General features: G+C 35.5%; 1 protein-coding gene and 1 non-coding gene across 5 annotated transcripts in view; one reads left to right on the forward strand and one right to left on the reverse strand.

Moving 5' to 3' along the window:
* ATG5 (autophagy related 5) overlaps positions 1-27403 on the forward strand; it is a 137905-nt gene that overhangs the window by 11381 nt on the left and 99121 nt on the right. For 3 of the 4 annotated variants that reach the window (XM_023205929.2, XM_023205930.3, XM_026454412.2), the window contains exons 3-4: positions 5563-5690; positions 21252-21330. In XM_023205929.2, coding sequence (XP_023061697.1) covers positions 5563-5690; positions 21252-21330 — 207 coding nt within the window. The remainder of the gene's footprint in view (positions 1-5562; positions 5691-21251; positions 21331-27403) is intronic. The other variant, XM_023205931.2, reaches the window with a different exon arrangement.
* On the reverse strand, positions 9751-9852 carry LOC111538659. The gene has a single exon (XR_002730411.1). It is a non-coding gene; the product is annotated as a U6 spliceosomal RNA (small nuclear RNA).

Here is a 27403-nt window from a genome sequence, read left to right on the forward strand (position 1 = left end):
TGTCTTGTAGGTAATTGCTTTTTTCTTGAATTCTTCCTAATTCTTCACCCAGAGAAACCTCTTATACAATCATGATTTGTGTTTTTGAAGACTGTTGGGTGACAAGCATATAATAAATATAAAACAAAAAACTAGAATTTAAAACCATATGGCACAATCCAAATTTGGCTATTTAAATACATACGTGCGTAAGTGTAAGTTAATATATACAAGACAGTAAACAAAACATTAGCAATGACTAGTCTTAGAATTACAGATGAGGATTTTAGTGCCAATATAGCTGTAGTTCAGATATGTCCCTGGCTGTCAATTAAGCTTGAACATATTTTTAATATTAATATTACATATATTCCTGTCTCTTCTGCATTTTGATTTGTTGCCTCTGTGCATAATCTTTCCGCCTATATCCTATACCTATTATCACTGAGCATTATGTTTTATTTTTCAGAGAATATTGGGAAGGAAATTTGTAGAAACTGGATAACTTTTCAGTTTGTATTCTTCCGGTTATGTTCATTTAAACTGTTGCTTTTTATTTAGATTATCCAGTATAAAAACACATATACTCATTTGCATTGCTATTTTGTGACTTGTGTCTAGAAGAAATCATGATTAGACCCATGGTCATCAATGTCATGGACCCTTAACATTAGGCAGCGATCCCTTTATGTATCTTTAGTCAGGTGTCTACCCATTTCCACTATGACTATATCTCTGAGCCCTGACCTCTTCCTTCACTCTTAACAGGTGACCTCACTCCCTCCTTCCTGAAGAAAATAGAAATGATGTGATAGGTGTGATAGGACCTCCCTTAACTTTCTGCCACCAAATCTGCAAAACCTATCTGCAGTCACACACATTTACTTCTCTTTTCCTCCTGTTATATTGGAAGAAGTATTCTTCCTTCTAGGCAAGGCCCAGCCCTCCATCTATCTTCTGCCTTCTCAGGAAGCTAGTGGTATCTGATCTTCTCCCACCTCCACCTCTGCCTTCTCTATTTATTTTACTTTCAACTTCTTATCTGCTGGCTCCTTCACAGTTTTTAATGCTGTCATAAATCCTTCCTATCCTGAAACAACAAGCCTCTGTTGACCCCATCTCTCAACTTTGGCTTTTCCTCCATGGCTAGACTTCTTAACAAGATTGTTTATAGTCATCGTCTGCCTTCCACCTCCTACCAGCGAGTTTTCTGTAATCACATTTTCATACTATTCCAAGAAAACTGTTCTTGCCAGAGTCACTAATGGTATCTTTTTAGCCAAGCTCGAGTCTGTTTTGTAATTTTCATTTGCGTTATCTCAGCAGTGTTTGATGTTGTTGGTTGTTTCTCTCATCTTGTGGCACTATCCTGTTTAGCCCTGTAGTGCTCAGTATCCTTGGTTTTGCTTTTGCCTCTATGGTTTTTATGTGTGTGTGTATGTGTGTGGCCTTTTTTGCCACATCTTTCTCCTTTGTTTATTCCTTAATATTGGTATTTCTTAGGGCTCTGCTTTCTTTTTTTTTCATTTCACTTTTTACTCCCTAGAGTTCTTGTCCATTTTTATGTCTTTGTCAAGCATTTATATCTTGATAGTTTCCAATATTTTTCTCCTGAGCTCCAAACCTATATATTTGTCTACTGGAGATCCTCACTTAGATGTCTTATAGGGACTCAAAACTATGTATGTTTGAAACTGGGCTCATCAGCTTTCCCCCCAAGGAAATATGGTCATCTGCATTATTTTATTCCCTTCCTATTTTAGCAAGAAGAATTACTCTTACTCGAAACCTGAGACTCGTCGTTTGGTGCTTCCTTCTCTCTTATCCCAGATATTTAGTTGGTAACTTAACTCCAGCTGATTTTAGACCTCAGCGTCTCTCAGACTTATCTGATCCCTTTCATCCCCCACTGCTACAGCCTAGACCAGACTACTGTTTAAAAACTGATCAGGCCAGGTGCAGTGGCTCACGCCTGTAATCCCAGCACTTTGGGAGTACCAGGCGGGTGGATCACCTGAGGTCAGGAGTTTGAGACCAGCCTGGCCAACACGGTGAAACACCGTCTCTACTAAAAATACAAAAAATTAGCCGGGCGTGGTAGTGGGTACCTGTAATCCCAGCTACTCGGGAGACTGAGGCAGGAGTATCACTTGAACCTGGGAGGTGGACGTTGCAGTGAGCCGAGCGAGATCTTGCCTTTGTACTCCAGCCTGGGTGAGAAGAGTGAAACTCCATCTCAAAAAAAAAAGATCAAATTGCATGGTAGTGACCAGTTTCCTGCTTTCAGTTTTCCCTTCTTTCCATTTTCTAGTCTACAATTGGAGTGATCTTTTCGAAACACATATCTGATCTTGTCACTTGCTTGCTTAAAACCTTTGTGGCTTTTCATCATTTTTAGGATCTTTAATTTAATTTACAAGGTTCTCTATATATAATCTGGCCCCTGGCTTCCTCAGCACTATTCTGTCTTAACTCTCTACCTTCCTATCATATTCAGCTTCTTAGACTTCACTCAAATGTGCCCATCTTTGTTTCTCTGTATTCATTCTATGCCTTTTGTCTTGCAGTGTCCCCTGTTTGGAAAAGGCAGAGGTATCTCCCACACCTACACACACCCAGACTTCCACACCCACCCATGTTCATTTCACTCCTATTTGTCTTTTGACTCTTTGCCTTAAGTTATACTTCGTGTCAGGGTCTCCCCTGAAACTCTAGATCAGGTTAAATTCCTTTGCTACTTGCTCTTATAACATTCTTTACTTCCTCCTTGCATTAATCACATTTGTAATTTTGTATTTTGTATCTTTTTTGCTGTCTAACCTGTCTGCTGTATAAGGGGAAGGACTCTTCTGTCTCTCTCAATGCTGTATCCTCATTGCCTAGTATGATGCTTTACACATTGGAGTGGAACAGAATTCTAGTATGTTTTACTTCTATTTTTGTCCTAGAAAGGTCTCTAATTTTAAAATTGAAAATTGTTGGACAGAATAGGACTTGGCGTGAAGAAATAAAATTATGGGCAACTTTTTTGGAAACATAAGTATTCCATATCATTGCATAAAATATGTATTCTTTTAAGCTGTATAGATAAAAATGAATCACTTGTATCAGAGTCATGGAATACTTTATACTAGGGCTAAATGAGGAATAAGAGAATGACAGTTTCCATTGTAGCTGACAGTATTTCCAAATGGAGTTAATCTTATTCAAAGTAAAAGAACTAAGAGAACATTGAAAACATTTGTTAAGTGAAATAAACCAGACACAAAAGAACAAATATTATATGGTTCCACTTAAATAAGGTACCTAGAATAGTCAAATTCATAGAGATAGAAAGTAAAATGGTGGTTACCGGGAGCCGGGGAAGCAGGGAATGGGGAGTTACTGTTTAATAAGTAGAGTTTCCATTTAGGATGATGAAAAAGTTCTGGAGATGGATATTGAATGTACTTAGTATTACTAAACTGTACACTTAAAAATGGTTTAAATGGTAAATTTTATAGTAGGTATATTTTACCACATTGAAAACAAAGAACTGAAACCAATGAAGTACACCTAAGAAAAACAATGAGTAGTATGTATAATCTGCAGGTAAAAGGCAAGAAGATGATGTCTTTTCATGTTGTTTTCATTTTTATTTCTTTAAATATTTCCTAAGTAGATTGTATCTATATGTACTATAGAATAGTCATTCTTAAATCTTAGAGTGATTTCTTGGTGTTACTATGGATATATTAGTTAAAGAATACTCCCACAGGCCAAACAGAACAGAAAAATGCAGCTATATTTCAATGTGGATTCTGCCTTAAAAATGAGTATTCTTTTAAAATTACAGTTGTTGGCTCTGCCTCACTTAACCTTTGGCATCTCTGACTCATTCAGCAAATATTTATTGTGTGCCTCCTTTAAAGCAGGCACTATTTTGGGCAGTGGAAATGTAGCATTGAACAAAACAGACAAAAATTCCTGTCTTAATGGAGGTTATAATCTAATGTTCTTTTTTCCTTATTGTAAAAAAGATTTTATTTCATAAAAATCGTTGTGAGTTCTTTAGCAACTTTGAGTGAAGCCAAGGCATGTAGTACAACACTCTCCAAAATCGAGAGCTGATATATCCATACCCATTAGCTGTGGTGTTTCTTCCCTCCTGCTGTCTCCATAAGTTAATATTATTTTCTACAGAATATATTACTATGTGATGCCCAATAATCACTTTTAAATTAAAGTTCAGGATTTATTAATAGAGACCTTATTAGACTAATAGATTATACTTACATATTTTTCGAAAACAGCTAATTTGCCATGCTGTTATGCCTTTTTTAAGAGACTTTAATGTCACATCTGTATTTGTCATTTCTGAAAGAATACACTGAATGTTTTCTCTGTCATTTATTTAAGAATAGCATGATATTGGCAAGCTATTTAAAAGTAAAACAGGGGCGATAATACTTCCTGTGGGGGAAAAAAACTGCTTTTTCTTACATTAAGTAGTAAGAATTCCTTTTTCCTTCTTCACTAATCACAGTTATCTCTTTATAAAAGAAGAACTTATAGTCTATTGAATGCATAATACTGTTCAACAGCTTGTTCATAGTGTTTAGTACCTTGTATTCCATGCTGGAGCATGCCAACTGTCTCCCTCCCATACCCCTGTACTCTGTAGCCCCTAGGATCAATGTCATGTTCTCCTACCTAGTTGGGACCTGTTATCTTGGACTTCCATGATTAAATAGAAATTCCTTCAACCAGAATATCTCTTTTTGTATGTATTTGCCAGCTTAGTAATTCTACTTGATTTATTGGTCAAAAGATATCACCTTGAATAAAGAGCGTGAAAGATGGTGCAGTTACAAAAGCAGCCAAAAGAATAACAAAGCAGTTTTATCAGCAAAAGAAGTCAGACACTTAGGAAAGCAAGAAATGACTAGAGTGTCTACTGCAAAGGAGGAAAACCATAAATTTTTGCCAACCTCCTTCTTTTATCTAATTGTCGGTTCTTTATATAAATCATAATTGATTTTCCAAAACACTCTTCCTGTTTTATTTTTGGGTACCTTTCGTGGGGAAAAAAACACCAGGTTCTTCATACTGTTTTTGTTGAGGCTTTACCAAGCCCAGCATTCTCTCTCATCCTTCAAAACATGATGGACTGGTTGAGAAGATTTGATTGATAAGTCAAGGTATACTTTAAGACTCGAGTTGATTGTCTTCTTAGAACAGTTTAATTGACTCAGATGAATCATTTTAATTTTTAAGTTAAATTTGATAGAACCAAGAAGTATCTTAAATAGTATGACATCTAATTACATTTTTACTTAGTGTTATAGAAAGTTGTAGATAGATTTGTGTTGATGATTCTGGGCAAATATGTGGTAAGCTGTGCTTAAAGTAATGGCCCCATAAGAAATATTAAAACATCTTAACCTTTAAGCTTTGATCTTCTATAAAAAGCAGTTGACTTTGTGTGGGATGTTCAAAATAATGCAAAGAACACGGCTGTTTTTCCTTAAAATTCAAAAACCTTAGTATTTTTTAAAAATAATAACTAGTAAATAAATACGATTTTACAAATTTTCATTTCAGTTGCTTTTGCCAAGAGTAAGTTATTTGACGTTGGTAACTGACAAAGTGAAAAAGCACTTTCAGAAGGTTATGAGACAAGAAGACATTAGTGAGATATGGTTTGAATATGAAGGCACACCACTGAAATGGTGAGTGAATTTTTCTGCATTATTAAGCATTAAGTATATACTAGCTTTAAAAAGGTATAGTGCCCTGAAACAATTGTAAAAAAGTTCTACGAGGATAGACGTCATTAGTCTAGCTCATACAATACATGAAGTTTAGACTATTAGTAGAATACGTTTTTGAAAATATTTCTGCCTTCTGTTTGGATGCATGGATGACTGGACAGCTTCATATATTTTTAGCAATAGATTTTTGTATGGTACAATAAGAATATATTTGGTTATGGGCTATTTTCAGACATATTTAAAACTTCCTTATGAAAAGTCATCTCTTGACACTATTCAGTTTTATTTCTGTCACCAAAATATTTATAACATCTTTATATACATGATTACCTTAAGTGGCATTGTTCACACTGATTGCCATATTTAGTTGACCACTGTGTCAGAAGCACATCTTAACTAGGCTTAGTTTAGAGTATTTAAAATATATTGATTTCCTTTTTACATGAAAAATAAATTTGATGTTTTACATTTTTAAGAAGAGTATTGAACTGATAAGAACAGATACTACACTAATCCCAGCACTTCGGGAGGCCGAGGCTGGCGGATCACCTGAGGCCGGGAGTTCGAGACTAGCCTGACCAACATGGAAAAACCCCATCTCTACTAAAAATACAAAATTAGCTGGGTGTGGTGGCGCATGTCTGTAATCCTGGCTTTTCGGGAGACTGAAGCTGGAGAATTGCTTGAACCTGGGAGGTGGAGGTTGTGGTGAACTGAGATTGCGCCATTACACTCCAGCCTGGGCAACAAGAGTGAAACTCTGTCGCAAAAAAAAAAAAAGTATTAAAATCACATCCTAAACCTGGGCTTATCCATGTACAAATGATGTTTTTTTGTACTTCCTCTGTTATTGGGAGTTTTGTTCATTGTGCTTCCAAAAATATTTAATGAAACTGGAAATTACAGAGAGAAGAATGTAAAAAAAAAAATAGTTTAAGGTATGCTGGATGATAATGTTGAAATGCTGCCATTTGGATACACTTGAATGAAAAGATACAGGCTAAGACAGATTTAAATGAAACATGAAAAATACAAATTGGTTAAAAATGGACTTGCTCTCTGAATTGGGGAATATTAAAATGAAGAATTTTTGAAAGAGCTTTAGGACAAATGAAAGGAAGCTAGTTAGGTGTTTAATAAATGCAGCTGCTGTGAATCAGAGGACTTTATTAGCAAGGAGAGAAATTTTGGAACTCACCTTGTGCTGATGAGACCCCAAGAATGAGTAAATTTTTCATAATGGCTTACAAACATGCAAGTTTGTATTTTGGGTCCCGTCTCTAATCCTTTGAGGTGGTTCTGGGAAGTTATGACATAGTTGTCTTGTTACAGCATTCTTTCTTTAAATCAAAACAATACTGAGCTTCATGATCATATATCAGACTCCTCTGACTCTTCTTGAGTAGTTCTAGACGTCACGCAGCATAGATAAGGCAATGTTTTCCATTTTTTATTTCTCAGGAGAATTGGAGGTTTTGGAAGGGAAAGGTGGCTTAAAGGAAGTGTAAATGGAGTAACGATTGTTAAATAGAAGAGTAGAATGACAGGATGGGGGGGGAAGAGTGGGAGAGTAGCAATGGGGTGTATGTATGCACTTGACATTTCTATCTATAGTTATTTACATTGTATTGCATTATATGTATTACAGATTATCTCAAGATTTTGTGTGACTAGCGGGGCTTTTCAGTTTTATTGTAAAGCAGGATTTCTCAATAGGGTCACTATTGACATTTTGAATTTGATAATTCTTTGTTGTGGCGGGCTACCCTGTACATTATAGGGTATTTAACAGCAGCTCTGGCCTCTTCCTACAAGTGCCAGTAGCACTTCCTCCAGTTTTGATTATCAAAAATGTAGCCAGATGTCCCTGAATGGAGGCAGAACCACCCCCAGTTGAGGAACTCTGGAAAATTTGGGAAACCTCAATTTAGCTTGTAAAGTAAGTGATTGCTAAGTCATCATCTTTCAGTTGCTGTTTTATTCTGTCCCTTGTGGTGATTATTCTTGTATTCAATATGGCTTATATTTTATAGGTTTATGGGTAAATAGTGTTTGGACCCATTTCTCCTTGTCACTGTAGAACAATGATTTTGGCTTAAACATTATTATACCATGTTCTTACTTTGTCAGTATTTATCCCTTTGGAAAGTCTTTTATTGAAGAGTGGAGTTCTTTTCCCTTTTGGAGAGCTTATGTGAAAGCAATTATATTCAAGTATCTTCATGGTAGTTTTGGGGGTGTTAACTTTTTATGTGTTATATCGCTTCCACAGTTATGTCATGCTGTAAGCTCATTGTAGCTAATGACTTTTGATACATCTTTTCCTTTAGTGTTTTTAAGTACTCCATGTATATGAGGCGTGAATAACTTCCAGAGGCATAAATGTAATCCAAGACCTCTGGGCTTAGTCTTGATCTTTTCTCTCTTTGCTTCCAGTAATATCAGTATTCTCTTACGTTAAAAAATGTGTCTTCCTGGAAATAGGCTATCAATATAAGAATATCTGGCATTTAAATAGTGGGTTTTGCAAAAATAGGATGGTTTTGTGAATTTCCATCAGTGTAGGAAAGCAGCTACCAATGAAGTGTTGGAAGACTTGGACGTTTGAGACCACACAAGCGTCTTAAGGATAGAGAAGCATTTATTTGAGTTGGATAATAACGTCCTTCCTATATTTATTCTTTGGAGTTTTAAATAAGTTCAGGTAGGAAAGGAAATTAGTCGCCAGTTAAGACAACTCATAAATGAGGGAAGAAAGAATGGAAATTGATGTTTCTTCTCTTCTTTTATAACCTTATCACTGATTCTGTCCCCTAATTCAGTTAAGTCTGTCTTTTTCATACAAGGTGACAGTTCTCAATGGCAAGAAAAAAAACTAGAGTCCTTGATAAATCATGACTTCCATCATACTCAGATGGTAAAAATATGACTTTATCTTCCTTTTGGTGGGACATAGATGAAGAGTATGGGGGCTTTGTTTTTTAAACAAATGCTTGGTTTTAAAGAGTCTTTTAAGAAATAGTACATATAGTAAAATTAGTTATAGATAATAGCATAATGGAGTATTCTTAAAACAAATTATATTTCCTTTACTGTTAATTCTTTCTTACTATTCTTTGTTCATCTACTTGGCTAACAGACTCTGTGAGAAGGGAAAAATAATCCCAAGCATATAATTAATGTGGAATAAAATTCATCTTTTTTTTTTTGAGACGGAGTTTTGCTCTTGTCACCCAGGCTGGAGTGCAGTGGCATGATCTCAGCTCACTGCAACCTCCACCTCCCGGGTTCAAGTGATTATCCTGCTTCAACCTCCTGAGTAGCTGGAATTACAGGCTCCTGCCACCACACCCAGCTAATTTTTGTATTTTTAGTAGAGACAGGGTTTCACCATATTGGCCAGGCTGGTGTTGAACTCCTGAGTTTAGGTGCTCCACCTGCCTGGGCCTCTCAAAGTGCTGGGATTACAGGCATGAGCCGCCGTGACCATTGAATTCATCTTTTTTAGATTATGGTTTGAAGAGATTTTAAACAATTGTGTACCGTTGTGTAGCTACTAACAAAATCAAGATGATAAGATATTTAATTTCACAAAATTCCCTGGTGCTCCTTTACAGTTACCTCTTCCTTCCCCCAACTCACAGCAATTACTGATCTAATTTCCCATCTCAGTGGTTTCACCTTTTTCAGAATGCCGTATAAATGGAATCATGTAGTATGTAGCCTTTTGTGTCTGAATTTTACCTCGAGTAATGCTTTTGAGACTCATCCTTTTTGCATGTATTAGTGGTTTTTTCCTTTTTATGGCTGAATAGTATCCCACTGTATAGTTGTACCACAAATTGTTTGTTTATTCATGTGGACATTGGGTAGTTTCCATTCTGGGACTATTTTGAGAAAAGCTGCTGAAAACACCTAGAGGTCTTTCTCTGCCAAACCACATATATTGTAAAAGAGAAAAATTTAATTTTGTTTTCTGAATGTTCCTTTATTTTTTATTTTTATAATTTAAAAAGTTTTTACTATGGAGCACTTCACAAATTTGGGTGTCATCCTTGTGCAGGGGCCATGCTGATCTCTCTTGTTCTAATTTTAGTATATGTGCTGCCAAAACGAGCATGAATGTTCATTTTTAGTATGTGGAAAATGTGATTGATTTTTGTGTTCTGCAACCTTGCTGGACTCACACACTAGGTCTAGGAGTTTTTTTGGTAGATCCTTTGGGGTTTTCTATGTAAACAGTCTTGACATCGGCAAATAGAAATTACTTTAATTTTTCTAATCTGTAGGCCTTTTATTTCTTCTTCTTCCTCCTCTTCTTCCTCTTCTTCTCTTCTTTCTTCTTCTTCCTTCTTTTTCTTCTTCTTTTTCCTTGGATTAGAGTGGTGAGAATGGACATCTTGTGGTGTTCTTAGTTTTATGGGGAATATATTAGTCTTTCACAATTGTCATGAATAGATGTTGGATTTTTGTCAGATGCCTTTTCTGTGCTAATTATATGATTGTATCACTTTTCTTCCTTAGCTTGTTGCTATAATAGATGACATTTGTGGATTTTTGATGTTGGACCAACCTTGTATACCTTTAATAAGTCCCATTTGGTCACAGAATGTAATTAGTTTTATACACTGTTGGATTCAGTTTGCCAAATAATATTTTGTTGAGGATTTTTGTGTCTTATGTTCATGAGAGGGATTGTATTTTTCTATTTTTTCGATTGTCTGATTTAGTATTAGGGTTATACTGGCTTTATAAACTGAGTTGGGAAGTGTTCTGTTCTGATGTGTTTTCTGGAAAAGATCATGTAAAAATGCTGTTAATTCTTTAAGTGTTTGATAGAAATCTCTAGTGAAACCACTTGGGTCTGGAGGTTTCTTCCTGGGGGGCATTTTAATTACCAATTCAATTTCTTTGATATATATAGATCTACTCAGCTTGTCTATTTCCTCTTCAATGAGTATTGGTAGTTTATGGGTTTTGGGGATTTGGTTCGTTTTTTTCTAAGTTGTTGAATTTATAAATATAGAGTTATTTATAGTATTTCCTTATCAGTGAATGACTGTAGGATCTGTAGTGTTGTCTTCATTTTTTCAACTTTGTTAGAGGTTTACCAATTTTATTTATTTTTTTGAAGAGCCAGTGTTCTGTTTATGGATTTTTCTCTACTTTTAAAAATTTCCAATTTTGTTGGTTTCTGTTTTTTGTTTTTGATAATTTTATTCCTTCTGCTTGCTTTGGTTTTGTTATTTTTTTCTAGTTTCTTGAAAAGGAACTTAGGTTTTTTTTTTGAGCTCTTACCTTAATTTTTTTAAAAATTGTAGTAAAATGCATGTAACAAAATTTACCATCTTAAGCATGGTAGTGTTAATTACGCTCACAATGCTGTACAAGCATTTAGTGTTACAGATGTCTATTTCGGCCATGCTTTAGTGTAGTTCATAAATTTTGATATGTTCTGTTTTTGTTTTCATTCAAGTCTATGTATTTTTAAAATTTTCTTTTGAGGCTTTCTTTTGGAACCTTAGCTTTTGTTTTAGAAATGTGTTTAATTTCCACAGTTAGTGGTTTTTTTGTTATCTTAATTAATTTCTAGTTTGATTCTATGGTAGTGAAAAAAGAGCTCACTGTAATTTTGGATCTTTTAAATTTGTTGATGCTCGTCTCCACTCTTGATTCCCTTATTATCCAGCCTCTGGAATCTGATTCTGTCTTCTAAGTATGCCTTAAACTCCCTGCTTTGTTTTTTGGGATTCAGACGCATCTGATTTCTCATATGGATTGTTTTAGTAACCTCTTAATTTGTCTTCCTGCGTATAATACTATTACTTTTAGTTTATCCTCCCCAGTGCCATAATTTTTCTTTCTGAAATGCAGATCTAACATTGTTATTCTCCTCAAGAACCCTTTTCTGACTTCTCATCATCTACAGTGTAAAGCCAAACACTAAAGCATGATGTGTGTGTAAGGTTGTCCATGATCCCACTTCTTTCCAGGCGTACTAAGCTACTTGTTTTAATGAATATTGGATAATGTTTTGGGCTTCTGTTCCTTTGCTCATCTTCTTTGATAAATCATTTTTGATCTTTCTAGCATCCTTTGTTTTGGTTGTAATTAATTATTCATTCATATATTCCCTCCTTTAGCTCATACTTCTAACTTCTAGCTTAACTATGACCTTTTTTATGGTTCTTTTTAGTCCAAAGTGATCATTTCTACCTTTGTGCCATCTCTACACTATGTGTGTACTTCATATATTCTTGTCGTGTTATAACTGTATATTGTAACATAATGGTTATTAAGGATGCTGACTCTGGAGTCAGAAACCAGATTTCAATCACTTACTAGTGGTATAACCTTGGGCAAGTTATTTGACCTTTTTTTTTTTTTTTTTTGTAAGATGGAGTCTCGCTCTTTTGCCCAGACTAGAGTGCAGTGGCGCGATCTCAGCTCACTGCAACCTCCGCCTCCCGGGTTCAAGCAATTCTCCGGCCTCAGCCTCCTGAGTAGTGGGGATTACAGGCGCCCGCCCACCACACCAAGCTAATTTTTGTGTTTTTAGTAGAGATGGGGTTTCACCATGTTGGTCAGGCTGGTCTCAAACCCCTGACCTCGTGATCCACCCACCTTGGCCTCCCACAGTGCTGGGATTACAGGCGTGAGCCACCGTGCCTGGCCCTATTTGACCTTTTTGTATCTCAGTTTTCTTATCTGTAAAACAGCAATAATAATGGTACCTTGTACTTCTGTAAGTTTGAAGAATTAAGTGAGTTAATATGGGTTAAGTATCCCTTATCCAAAATGGTTGGGACTAGAGTGTCAGATTTCAGATTTTTTCAGATTTTGGAATGTTTGTATTATATCCTTACAGTATTCCAAATCTGAAAATTGGAAATACAAAATGCTTCAATAAGCATTTTCTTTGAGCATCATGTCAGTGTTAGAAAAGGTTCAGATTTTGGATCATCTTTCTTTGTACTTTAACCAGTAGCACATAGGAGGGGATAAGTAAATGTTTGTTCAGTGAATAAATGAATGGATTTAAATTTCCCCTTTTATTTAGAAAACCGAGACTCAAATAAGTAAAATAACTTGCTCAAATAGGTAAGGTAGGACCAAGATTTTGAGAGTATCAGTTCAGGGCTCTTTTCACCACACCTGCTAACATTTTGTTTAAAAACTTTTCTCCCATCTTGTCTGTTCTCTAATTGCTTATGTCAGTTTGTCCAGATTAGAATTTAAAAAATTTAAGAACAGTGGTGTACTTATAATGATTACTCCATACATTTGTTGTTGTTGATTTGTAGATAGCTTACAAGGAGGTTTTGTCTGATTAGAGCTTTATCTTTGTATCTTTAGCTTTTAAAAATTACATGGGAAATGGAAAGTGCTGGCCTGACTCAGAATAGAGTCTCTTTCTTCAGACGGATGTTAGTCAGCAGAGGGTGCTCTAACATTGCATTTTGAGGGGTGAAGTTTCTTATTACCACAACTGGTGTTCACATTTTATATTTGTTACTTTTATATTACAATTATTTTAAAAGAACAGTTCTTGGTCCTTCTGAAGAATACTTTATAAGTAAACCCTAATTTTGGTTTAGATCTTAGACCTTCAAGCACAAAATTTAGAAAAAGCTTCTCATTTTGTCAACTATAAAATAAGTAACTTTAGTGGGAAGTTTTACTCTGTGCAAATTGACTTACTTTCAGGACAGGTGGTGAAAGGAAGAAGTTGAAATTACTTTTTGAATTGTAAAAAAATATATACTCGGGCTGCATAATTTTGGTCAATGATCGACCACATTTAGGATGGTGGTCCCAGAAGATGATAATTCTGTATTTTTACAGTATCCTTTCTATGTTTAGATGCGTACATACTTATTGTGTTACAGTTGTCTAGAGTATTCAGTGTAGTAACATGTTGTACAGGTTTATAGCCTAGGAACATTAGGCTACACCACATAGCCTAGGTATGTAGTAGGCTATGGCATCTAGGTTTGTGTAAGTACACTGTGATGTTTGAACAGTGAACGAAATTGCCTAACAATGCATTTCTCAGAACATAATCCATGTTGTTAAATGTCCCATGGCTGTATTGACGTTGATCTTAAACACAGACGTGATAAAATGACTTAGAATTTAATGCTCTTTGTGATTTCAAAAGTAAATTTTAGCAAAATGCTTTAGTGAAAACCTGTGTATAATTTTTTAAAAAACATTTAACGTGTTAATCATAAATGCTAACAGATTCTTCTGTCTTATTTCCAGCCTTTTTAAGGTTGTGAATTTCTGGAACTTAACCCATTTATGCAGGAGGTTACAATTTTTTATGTGTGAGAAATCAGACCTTGTCAATGACCTTGAACAGTTTACATAATTCCCACAGGCTTAGTGTTCCAATAATGGAACACTAGGCATAAGGGGGTTAACAATGTATTCTGTAAACTAGATTTTTAAAATGTGACTTACATAGCATTTTATATGTATGGTATCCCTTCATTATTTTTGAACTTTTTCATATATAAGAATAAACTTAGAAAGCTGTGAAACACATTGCTACTCTATAGTTGTTTATATTTGTCCCACATGTAGAGTAAGTCAATATTCACAGCAATCATCAAATTACTTTGGTTTGCATTTGTAGTTACATGCTTGGAGTTACAATGAAACGTAATTCTGTTTCCAGTGAATCAGAATGCAGCAACTTTCCGAATAGGAGGCATTTATTTTAGTGACATGAACTTGGGCAGTAGTTCTCCAGTACAGGGAAAATTCTTTTAGTGCTGATTTTAGAATATTTGTATTAGTTTGCTATCTGAGTACAGATATTTAGACTAGAATCATGTTCCTTCTGAGAATATCCATTATTGCTACACCATGTGCCAGTGTGCACACGTGCACACATACACACACATATAAATGGAGTAATGAATAAAAAGAGAAGCAAAGAAATATTAAAATATATTCATTTCGAGAATTGAATATGGAAGACAAGAGCAATGTAAAGAAAAAAAAATAAAGTGTAAAAATAGACCTAATACTGTTCTCATGCAGTCATTTTCCGTAGGGCAATACGTTGAGCCTTTAGATAGTTGGGTCCTCTTATTTACGCAGAAAATACAGTTCTGGGTAAGAGTTGGTGTTCTGTATCCATGGGTTCTGCATCCATGGATTCAGCCAACCATGGATTGAAAATATTTGGGGGAAAAAGCAATAACTAATAATACAACAATAAAAATGAAACCACAAAAAGTCCAATATGGTTTAACAACTATTTACATAGCACTTACTTTGTAACAGGTATTATAAGTAATCTAGCAATAATTTAAAGTATGCAGGAGAATGTATGTAGGTTATATGCAAACACTGTGCCATTGAATATAAGGGTTATATTTAAGCATCTGCGAATTTTGGTATCCAGCTGGGTCCAGGAACCAATCCCTCATACATACCAAGGGTGGACTGTATTCCAGGTTCAAATCCTTATTATTTCCTTTTCTATTAAATTTAAGTTAGATGGCAGAAGTAGCAACATAATAGCCAATAGTTACATTATGGTTTACTTATGGTGTATGTGGTTTCTGTGTTGTGGATTAGAAGCCTCTTCACAAAACTGTATATAATATCTGTTTAGAAGAGTTGTACAAATTAGTACTTTTGAAATCCTTAATGTAAATAAGATTAAAGTGTAAGAGAAACTCAATACCTTTAATTTTTGCCGGTCTGTTTTCTTTTATAGATTTTCTTGAATATCAATAGATTCATCAGAAATAAGCAATCTGGGAACCAGTGAAATCAGATAGCATATTTGTTGGGAATCAGTATCTTTACATGAAAATGATTATAACATAAAAATTTGTATTGAACCACATGTTAAATTATAGAATTTGACAATAGAAATACGTAAATGGTTATTTTACTCCTAAGTTTTTCTGGTTCATTTTTATTTAAAAAAAAAAATCATTACAGGACGATTATTCATTTTAATAATATTTAGAATGTTTTTATGTTAGTACTTTATTTTTTTTTTTATGGAAATGGAGTCTCCCTCTGTCGCCCAGGCTGAAGTGCAGTGGCACTATCTTGGCTCACTGCAACCTCCACCTCCCGAATTCAAGCAGTTCTCCCACTTCAGCCTCCCAAGTAGCTGAGACTACAGGTGCATGCCACCACGCCCAGCTAGTTTAAATTTAAACATAATTTTAAGGAAGTCTGTGTTTACATTTATCTCCTAATTCTTAATATACCAAGACAAAGGAGTCGTCATCATTTACCATCTGGGACCAGTGAAATAAAAAGTTTTAAGATTTCGACAGGGTAGGGCCAGGCACAGTGGTTAATGATTGTGTAATCCCAGCACTTTCAGAGGCCAAGGCAGGTGGATCATGAGGTCAGGAGTTCAAGACTAGCCTGGCCAACAGAAACCCCATCTGTACTAAAAATACAGAAATTAGCCGGGTGTGGTGGTGCATGCTTGTAATCCCAGCTACTTGGGAGAATCGCTTGAACCCGGGAGGTGGAGGTTGCAGTGAGCCAAGATCACACCACTGCATTCCATGCTGGGCAACAGAGGGAGAAGAAGTGAGACTCTGTCTCAAAAAAATTAAAAAAAAAAAGATTTTGACAGGGTCTCACGCTGTTGAGTACAGATCATGCCTGGCTCATTTTTTTTTTTTTGTATTTTTTGTGGAGACAGGGTTTTGCCATGTTGCTCAGGCTAGTGTCGAACTCCTGGGCTCAAGCAATCCACCTGCCTCAGCTTCCCAAAGTGCTGGGATTACAGGCATGAGCCACCATGCCCAGCCCCAATGAATTTAAAAAAATATATACTATATATTTATTATATATTATAATATATATTTTATTATATATACTATATATTTTATTATATATAATATATTATATATCATATATAAAAATATTTTTATTATATATATAATATATATATTTAAGTCAGTTTCCAAATAATATAGAGAAGCTAGAATAAAGGAATAGTGTATAACAACTTTATTAGAAATTTTAATACAGGTTTAAATACAGCAGATTTATATTTTCATTTCATATTTTTCTAGTTTTAAAGGTATCTAAAATGGTCAGCATCCCCTGAATGCAACTAATTGCTCATTAATTTTTATACATACAAATATACCTCTAAGAGGTTCTAGCTTATTACTTCTGGCCCTTCTTGCTTCTAATAGTGTTAATAATACTTGAAGAAATCGATAAACCCTTTGCCAGCTCATGATTTCATTACGAAATATTTTCTTTTTTATGTGAATCAACACCAGTAGACTTTTTTTCATTTCTATGTGACCTAATTCCTTCAGTCTTCTTTGTATATAAATGGACCTTTTGCATTTGCCCACTATCAAATAAATTTGAGTTTATAAGTAGCATAAAAGATGAAATAATATTGTCACACATTCTTTTAGTAAAATGGAATGGTCCAGGTTTTTGTCATAAAATATCATGTAATGAAGTTGTTTCTGTTGATGACTAAGCTGTTAAGATTACCATACGTTCCTTTTTGTCCTTAGAAATATATTGTTCTTCTATTAGTTCTTGAGCTATGTAAAATTTGGTATCGTCTAAAGACTCAGAGTTTGAGATTTCACTTAAATGATCAATTTCACTGTTGTCATTAAAGTCTAGAGTATTGCTGTCTCTCTTTCCTTTTTGTCCCGATTTGTCTAATAATTGTGAAACATCTTCCTCTGTCAAGTTTTTTTCTCTGCCATTATAGGTAGAAAATGAGAAATTTGGAATTTTCAACTGTGTTAATGATAGCTAAAAACTGATTCCAGAATGGGGTCTGCTTTCTTTTTTCTTTTTTCTGAGACTGAGTCTCTCTCTGTTGCCCAGGCTGGAGTGCAGTGTCGCAGTCTTGGCTTACTGCAACCTCAACCTCCCGGGTTCAAGTAATTCACTTGTCTCAGCCTCCGAGTAACTGGAACTACAGGTGCATGCCACCACGCCTAGCTAGTTTTTGTATTTTTAGTAGTGATGGGGTTTTACCATATTGGTCAGCCTGGTCTTGAATTCCTAACCTCAGGTGATCCACCCGCCTCAGCCTCTCATAGTGCTGGGATTACAGATGTAAGCCACTGTGCCCAGCCTGCATTCTTATTTTACACTTTCTCGAAAGATGTTTCAATACTTTAGGCAACACAGTAAGAAAATGAAAGAAGGGTACATTCTTCTATCATCCTTCTAGGCATCACATTATTTTTTCAGTTTCTTACTGTCTTAGTCACTTATTGGGAATAATTGACAAATAATGATGAAATAAGTTCCAGAGTGATGAAATAGTAAAATGTATAGGAAACAATAAAATCATTAAGACCCTAAAATATATCTTAGATTTATTAAAGGGTCCAGTGGCTCCATATAGTAATTACTACATGGAGTAAGTTTTATCTTTTTTTTTTAAGTGAGTTTTTTCTGTTCTTTGGAATACTTTTAAGAATGAATAAAAGTCATGAAGTGTCAGTCATTAAAATAGTTGGAACTGCTCAAAAAAGAAACTCAGAACCTAAAATTGGCTCCATTGGATCTTTATGTTGTACCTAGGGTTAGTATGTGGACTTCTTTGATTTATGCATTCGACAGCTATTCATTATGGACTTTGTTCAAGATTCTGTGTATTTACAATTTTCTCGTTTTTTAAATATTGAGGGTAAAAAAAAATTGATGATTGAGTCTTATGTTTAACTTGTATTCTTACCCAGATATTTCCTTTAAAAGTTATTTGGGCTGGACACAGTGGCTAATGCCTATAATCTCATTACTTTGGGTGGCCAAGGTGGGAGTATTGCTTGAGCCCAGAAGTTTGAGACCAGCCTGGGCAACATAGTGGGACCCTATCTCTATAAAAAATAAAATATAGCTGGGCATAGTGACACATGTCTGTAGTCCCAGCCACTCAGGAGGCTGAGGTGGGAGGATCGCTTGAGCCCAGGAGGTCAAGGTTATAGTGAGCTCTGACTGCACCACTGCACTCCAGCCTAGGTTACAGAGTAAGACCCTGTCTCCAAAAAAAAAAAAAAAAAAAAACTTGATTTTATATTATAGATTGCTTTAAGATATGATACTTGGTTTAGAATTTGCTTACAAATTTACAAAAGTGTTTCACACATTTGTCAATGGCAGGGAATATGTAAAACACTGGGTTGTAGTAATTTTATGTGATCTCAAGTGAATCTTATCTAATAGATTGACTATTTATTTTGCTTAGTGGAGTTCTTTGGAGTTGTATTTTCAGTGCTATTTAGAATCTGGAAAGCAATATGGTGTCACTTTTGAAATTTTAAGTCTTTTTAATGAAATCCAAGTAAATAAAACTTCAGTTAAGTGCCTACATTCATCTTTAACCCTGTTGCAGATACCTAAGAGAGAAATTCTAAAAAAATGAAGACGTTAAAAGGTCTGTTTTGTAAAAGTATGAGGTGTTATTTAGAGTTTGTTCAATTTGAATACTTCAGAGAGAAGGATCAGAATTGGATTAAATCTATGACTTGTCTATAGTGCTATATATATGTGTGTGTGTGTGTGTGTGTGTGTGTGTGTGTGTGTGTGTGTGTATTTTAGGTTTTGACTGAGGCGAGAGTTTTTCCTGGTTCCGTAGTTTTCTTCAGTATTATTTTCTGGATATGAAAGGATTGATTAGAGAGAAATTTAAGGGTTCTTATTAAGAGATGTAATGCATATAAGACTAAAAGGACCCCCACTGTTTTATTTTTACCAACAGGACATTCATCCTGAATTCTTTTTTTTTTTCCTCGAGGCAAGGTCTCACTCTGTTGTCCAGGCTGGAGTGCAGTGGCGCAGTCTTGGCTCACTGCAGCCTCTACCTCTCGGGCTCAAGAGATTCTCCCACCTCAGCCTCCTGAGTAGGTGGGGCTACAGCTGTGTGCCGTCAAGCCCAGCTAATTTTTTCTTTTTTCTTTTTCTTTTTCTTTTTTTGTATTTTTGGGTAGAGACAGAGTTTCACCATGTCAGTCTCAGGTACTGAAACTGTCTCCAACTCCTGACTTCAAGTCAACTGATCCACCCGCCTTGGCCTCCCAAAGTGTTGGGATTATAGGCTTGAGTTACTGTACCTGGCCCATCCTAAATTCCTACCAAATAAATACATGATCTCTAGAAACTGATGACTTTCCCATAACTATGTACAAGTAAGCAAGCATAAATTATGTATATACAGTTATATATATATGTTTTATATATAAGCAAATTTACTACTCCTTGCAGAACAGGGCTATCCCATAGGCATTGTGGCCAGAGTAGCACAAGCATAAATAATATTAACTGACATTTGAATCTTGGTCAGAGTTACTCATTTTGAGATAAATTTGATGTGATTTCAAATTTTGCAGCTCTTAAATCTAGGAGTAACTCATTAATAGATTATACAGATAGAGACAGGACTGTGTATAACACCAAGTAGTTTTCTTTTTGCCTTGGTTGTGAGTACAGGTTGAGCATCCCACATCCCACAATTTGAAATCCAGAATCTAAGTACATCTACTCGTACAAACATAGGTAAACGTAGCACTGACATGACACTCAAAGGAAGTGCTCATTCCAGCATTTCAGATTTTCAGATTTGGGATGCTCAAATGGTAAGAATATGATGCAAATATTCCAAAATTAAAAAAAAAAAAAAGCCGAAATCTGAAACACTTCTGATCCCAAGCGTTTTGGAAATGGGATACTCAACCCGTATTATTTAATTCTGATTAACCAAGTAAGCTCATTTACTTTAGATTTTTTAAAAGGATGGCTTAAGGTTTGTCCATTGACATCTACAGTGTTTGTATTAGTCATATTTATTTATTGCTAAGTAATTTACTTCACTGTGAGTAATAGTTATATTAGGAAATGTTCTCTTATTTTGGAACTTATTTTTTTTTTATTTTAGAATTAGGTTTCAGAAGAATATTCAGTGACTTGGGAAAATGTTGACATTATATTATGTGAAAAAGGTTATAGTACAGTTTGTAAAGGATAGTCCTAATCTATATTTAGATATGTATGTATAGGTAAAAGACTGGAAATTTATATGCTATAATGTTAATAGTAACCACAGAATAGGTGATTTGCATGCGTTTTAGGTGCTCATCTTGGTTCTTACAGTTTTTAAAAATTTTAAGTTCTAAAAGTAAAAAAGATATTTAAATAAATTTACAAAAATCAACTGTCTTTTATGAATACTGGGATGACAATTAGATGCAGCAGTACTGTGACATAACAGTTCACACGGCTGATAAAGAATGCCTTTGCCCACAATCCCATTGTGCATATTGAGGTTTCTATGGGAATGAAGTGTTTAGAAGGAAACCACCTGATGCCTGGAAAGTAGATCATACTAGCCCAGGCACGTAAAAAAGAATGTAACCTTCCTGTGATTTGTGGTTAAAGCGCCTGACATTTGGTGTTAAGATATGTGTTGGAAATGTATTTTGGAGTTGTAGTTATAACTTTACGTATTTATTTTCTCAAAATATACCGTTTCATTTTTAGGCATTACCCAATTGGTTTACTATTTGATCTTCTTGCATCAAGTTCAGCTCTTCCTTGGAACATCACAGTACATTTTAAGGTATAGTAAATTGCATTTCTCCTTTGTCCCATTTGTGATACATAGTAAACAGACTTTGAGTAGAATTTTCTTTTCAAGTGAACTTATTTCTTGCTTTTCCCATGACACCCTTTTAGTTGCTAAGCTTCGGTTAGTATTTGTCTATAAGATACTTTTCAATTTTTTTTTCCTAACTCTTGGCAGAAACACTTACACTTTTAATGTATGAACTGATTTTCTTTATTAGTGCTGAATACACTGTTTAAAATTTACAAGTTTTTGGGCCGGGCTTAGTGGCTCACGCCTGTAATCCTAGCACTTTGGGAGGCCGAGGTGAGTGGATCATTTGAGCCCAGGAGTTCAAGACCAGCCTGGGCAATGCAGTGAGACCCTGCCTCTGTAAAAAATAAAATTTATGAAAGTTTTGAAAGTTGGTGTTAATTTTTAAAAGTCAGCTAGGAACAAAAGAAATCCTGCATGTAGATGTGTATATGGAAGTACAGAGGGGACAACCTAATACTGTTGAGTAATTCTAAGGCTATTTTGATTGAATTAAGAGAAGGGTTAGGAGTTGGAATTCCAAAGATTTGATCTACCTCTATTTTGAGAAATGTTCATTCCTGTAGTTTTTCAGACCAGACTGAATTTAGTGTGGCCTAATTTTGTCTCAATAGTTTATGAAGTGCTGGTCCCTCATTTCCCTTAGCCACCTTGCTTCTGCTCTGTTCCCGACCCCCAATTCACAAACACCATTTGGTTTTTGTGATTGGAAACACTTATGTTAATTGATCATGAACAGTGATTCATTCTCAAATAGCAATGATTCCACCATGTTGGTCTCTTATATTAGTTGATCACGAACAGTGTGATTCATTCTCAAATAGCAATGATTTCACCATGTTGGTCTCAGATACTTGAAATGGTCTCGAACTCCTGACCTCAAGTCAAGTGATCCACTTGATCTCCTGTATTTTATTGGAGAGAGGCATGTAGAGTTTGAAAAAGTCATTTAGGTGTCTGAGTTTCTTTCCCGTCAGGAGTGTCCATTCATAGTTACTGCCCAAAGGGTGTTCATTCATTCTTCGTATGATACTTTCCCTTCCTGTTTTACTGAATTTGAGTTTGTGGGTCATTAGAGCTTATTTCCATGTGCATTTGTAATAATGTGCTTTGCACAATACCATATTATTAAACACCTTAGTTACCAAAAGAACAGTACAGATGGAGCACATAGTGCTGGTATGCATGAATTTCACTCACCATGTTAAATGCAAAGCAAGGAATGCTTGCATATACAACAATTTTTAAGTTTAGAGAGGTGTGGAGATAAAAATACTTCAAACATATTAAGGGTAGGGATGCTATATTGCCTAATGAGTCTTTTCTGTTAATGTTGGAAATAATTCCAATAATTAGATTTTTTGTGTGTTAAAAATAAACTCTAAAATACTTTGAAATCTAGATTAAAATGCATCATAGTTCTCTGCTTGTTTATTTATTTATTCACTCATTCATTCAGTCAACAAATGTGGAGATCCTTCTGTGTGTCAGTTTCCTGAAACCCTTTCAATGGATTCTTCAGGTCAAATCTGTTTTCATGATATAATAATATCAAGATGTTATTGGCCCTTCCCATTGTGTTAACATTTACACTGATATGCAAAAACAATGGTGTTTAAAACTGTGGGCGCCTTAGCACAAGGTATATGTGTATGTTCTCCCTGGGTGCTTGGCTGAGGCATGGGTTGCACATGCATAGCTGATACTCTGCAAGGTCTAGTAGAGAGTGAATGTTGTAGGGTTAAGAGTGGAACAAGATACTGAACGTCTTATGATGCTGGGAAATGTTGGATTCCAGCTCATTCAAAGTGGAGAGACATTTGGCTACATACTGAGCAGTTACCTGAGATGCCAGAAAGGCCATGATTTTGGAGTAAGGATCATACATTAGAGCAGGAGTTGGCAAATGTGGCCCACTGACTGTTTTTGCGTGGCCTGTGATGTAAGAATAGTTTTTACATTTTTAAGTGGTTGGAAAAAAATTTTTAAAAATATTTTGTAGCATGTGAAAATTACATGAAATATAGATTTAGTGATGACCATAAATAAAGTTGCATTGAAATGCAGCCATTCATGGAAATTCATATACGTATTGTCTATGGTTGCTTTGCGGCTACGACAGCCTAGTTGAGTATTTGCAGTAGAGACTGTATGACTTGCACAGTGTTAAATATTTACTGTCTAATCCTTTACAGAAAGTTTGCCAGTCTCTATTGCCAGTCTTTAACCTTAGAGTAAGAGTTGCTCTGGACCTGCCTTTTTAGGATTAAGGAGAGCTGCCAGTAAATTAACTGCCAGCCAGAACAAAACTTAGTGTTTTAAAGGAAGACAGTATAATCTAGAATCCTTACAACATATTCACAGTGTCCGTCATACAGTCCACAACTACTCGACTTGCAAATAAGCAAGAAAATATGGTCCATATCAAATAAAAAAAAAAAAACTACTCTCAATAGAAACTGACCTAAGAGAATCCACATCTTGGTACTACCAGAAAAATGAATTAAAACAACAGTACAGTAAAGTTATACATTCAGTAACTTAAGAGAAAAAAAATCACAAAATTGTAGAACTGTGTAGAAAAATATCTGAAATGAGGAATTTACTGCATGGGCTTAACAGCAAATTAAAGATGGCAGAAGTAAGGTTCTTTGAACTCAAAGACAGATCCACAGAAGTTACCCAGTTTGGAGAATAGAGAGATGGAAATTGATATAGAGAAAAAACAGAGCCTCTGGGATAATATCAGGCAGTCTGCGTGTAATTGGAGTTCAAGGAGAGGAGAGAGAATGGGTCAGAAGAAATATTTTTAAGAAATAATGGTTACACTACTCAGTGTCAAAGCTATAATAATCAAGACTGTGTGTGGGGTGCCTACAGAATGGGAGAAAATATTTGCAATCATATACTATCTAATAGTTTAATATACAGAATATGGAAATAACTTGATAATGAAAAGATAGAAACCCAATTAAAAATTAGTCAAAGGATTTGAATAGACATTTCTGTGAAGAAGTTATATAAATGACCAGTAAACACATGAAAAGATGTTCAGCATAACTAGTTTTTAGGCAAAAGCAAAAAAAACAAAAACAAAAACAAAAAACCACACAATGAGTTACCCCTTCACACCCTCTAGTTTGGTTATCATCAAAAAGATGATGTACAAGGCTGGATGTGGTGGCTCATGCCTTTAATCCCAGCACTTTGTGGGGATGAGGCAGCTGTATCACTTGAGCTCAGGATTTCGAGACCAGTGTGATCAACATAAGGAGAACTCATCTCTACTAAAATAATTTTTTAAAAAATAGCCTGGTGTGGTGACATGTGCCTATAGTCCCAACTATTTGGAAGGCTGAGGTGTGAGGATCACTTGAGCCCGGGAGGAGCAGTGAGTCCTGATCGCATGTCTGCAACTCAGCCTGGGTGACAAAGTGCAACCCTGTCTCCAAAAAACACAAAAACAAAAACCGTTATCACATATAGGCTTATTAGACCCTTCGTACGTTGCTGATGAGAATGAAAATGGTGTAGCCTTTTTGGAAAGCAGTTTGGTATGTTATCAAATGATATACTTAACCATGTTACCCAGCAATCCTACTCCTAGTAATATTCCCAAGAGAACTGAATATGTAATTCTAATATGCAAAATATGGAAATAACTTGTGTCCACACAAAAACTTATACATGAATGTTCATAATAGGCAAAGTGGAAATAACCCAATGTCCATCAGCTGATGAATAAACAAAATACTGTACATATGCTTACAGTGGACTATAATTTGGTCGTTAGAAGGAAGGAATTACTGATAATATGTTAACAACCTTGAAAATATCATGTTAAGTGAAAGAAGGCACAAATGACTGCACATTATATAATTCATTTATATTAACTGAATAAATACCTTTATGCCAATAAATCTGACAGATGGACAAATTCAATGAAAACACAAGTCGCCAAAACTGACATAAGAAATAACAGAAATGAATAGCTCTTTAATCTGCAAGTAAATTTGATTTGTATTTTTAAAAACCTCACAGAGTAAACACCTTGCACAGATAGTTTCATTGGAGAAGTCTATAAAATATCTAAGAACTAGTCGGGTGCAGTGGCATGTGCCTGTCGTCTCGGCTACTCAGAACACTGAGGCAGGAGGATCGCTTGAGCCCAGAAGTTCTGGGCTGTAGTGTGCTATGTCAGTTGGATTTCCGTACTAAGTTTGGCATCAATATGGTGACCTCCTGGGAGCAAGAGACCATCAGGTTACCTAAGGAAGGGTAAACCGGCTCAGGTCAGAAATGGAGCAGGTCAGAACTCCCCTGCTGATCAGTAGTGGGATTGCGCCTGTGAATAGCCCCTGCACTCCAGCCTGGGCAACATAGTGAGACTGTGTCTCTAAAAATAAAAATAAAATGAAATAAAATATTTAAGAAATAATATTACAAACTTTCTTACTCTTTACAAACTTTTTCCAGAAATGAGACACCAACTTGTGTTAGAGGCCAGAATAACCCTGATACTGAAACCTGTTAAAGACATTAAAAGAAAATTACAAGCCAGCGTATTTCATGATCATGGATACAAGAGCCTTCAACAAAGTACCATCAAATTGAATCTTGCAATAATTAAAAAAGACAGTACATACACACCATGATTGAGTTGAGTTTATCCTAGGAGTACAAAATTGATTCAACATTCAAATCTTAATGCATGTAGGCCAGGTGCAGTAGCTCCCGCCTGTAATCCCAGTACTTTGGGAGGCTGAGCCAGGAGGATTACTTGAACCCAGAAGTTCAAGACCAGCCTGGGCAACATAAGGAGGCCTCATCTCTACAAAAAAAATTTAAAATTAGCTGAGCGTGGTGGTATACACCTGTGGTTCCAGCTACTCAGGAGACTGAATTGGGAGGATCGCTTGGGCCCCAGAGGTTGAGGCTGCAGTGAGCTGTGATTGTGCCACGGTGCTCCAGCCTGGGTGACACAGTGAGACCCTCTCAAAATAAAACATCTCAATCAATGTAAATCACAGAATAAAATAGAAAAATTAATAGATACAGACAAAGTCATTCATTGACAGAATTTAATACCCATTTGTCATCAAAACTTATAGCAAGCTTAGGAATAGAAGGGAATTTACTCGATTTGACAAAGGGTAGATATGAAAAGTATGAAAAGGCTACAGTTAAATTCATGCTACATGATGGTTTATTGAATGTTTTACTCTAAGATGAGGAAAAAGGCAAGGATGTCAGCTCAGTGTAGGCACTTCTATAATGCATCGTATGTGTTCTTAACTTTGCTATTAAAAATTGTGCAATGAAAACCACTGGACTTATGGGAGAAAGGGTTGCTTCTGGGGAAAAGGGTTAGGGGCACAACATCTGCAAACTTACACTGACAAAAAAACAGGAACTTAGTAAAAACCATACCACAGTTTTAACAGGTAAAATGTATGAGAAATGCATACATACTACAATAAATATGGCATTTCATGTTGCAAAGACTGGAAGTTTGCTTGCAGAAATGGACATGGAAGACTTGCGCCATGACAGGTGAAGTGAAAGGAGGATTTTCTGATATCGAACAAGAAATTGTAGCACCTGATGTAGATGAATACTACTCATTACATGAATTGTAGTAGCTGGTCCATTTTGGAGGTGTGCACATGTGTGCATTGTATGTGTTCCTAGCTGATTGGTTTAGCTGGGTGAAATTTTCTGTTCACCTAGCATTTCTTGTGAACAATATTTACATATGCAACCATAAAATTCACATTATACTCAATTTCTTGCCTAGTAGTTGCTTTTAAACAAATGTAAAAATCTTAGTTCACAGAACATATATGAATTTACCAACAAACACATGAAAAGGCACTCAACATCTTTAGTCATCATGGAACTGTAAATTAAAACCACAAAGAGGCATTACATTACACTCACTAGAATGACTAAAATAAAAAAGATTGACAGTAGCAAGTTTGAGGACATGGAGTAACCAGAACTCATACATTGCTAATGGGAGTGTAACATCATA

This window comes from Piliocolobus tephrosceles, chromosome 5 (genome assembly GCF_002776525.5).
Source record: "Piliocolobus tephrosceles isolate RC106 chromosome 5, ASM277652v3, whole genome shotgun sequence".
NCBI classification, from domain to species: Eukaryota; Metazoa; Chordata; class Mammalia; order Primates; family Cercopithecidae; genus Piliocolobus; species Piliocolobus tephrosceles.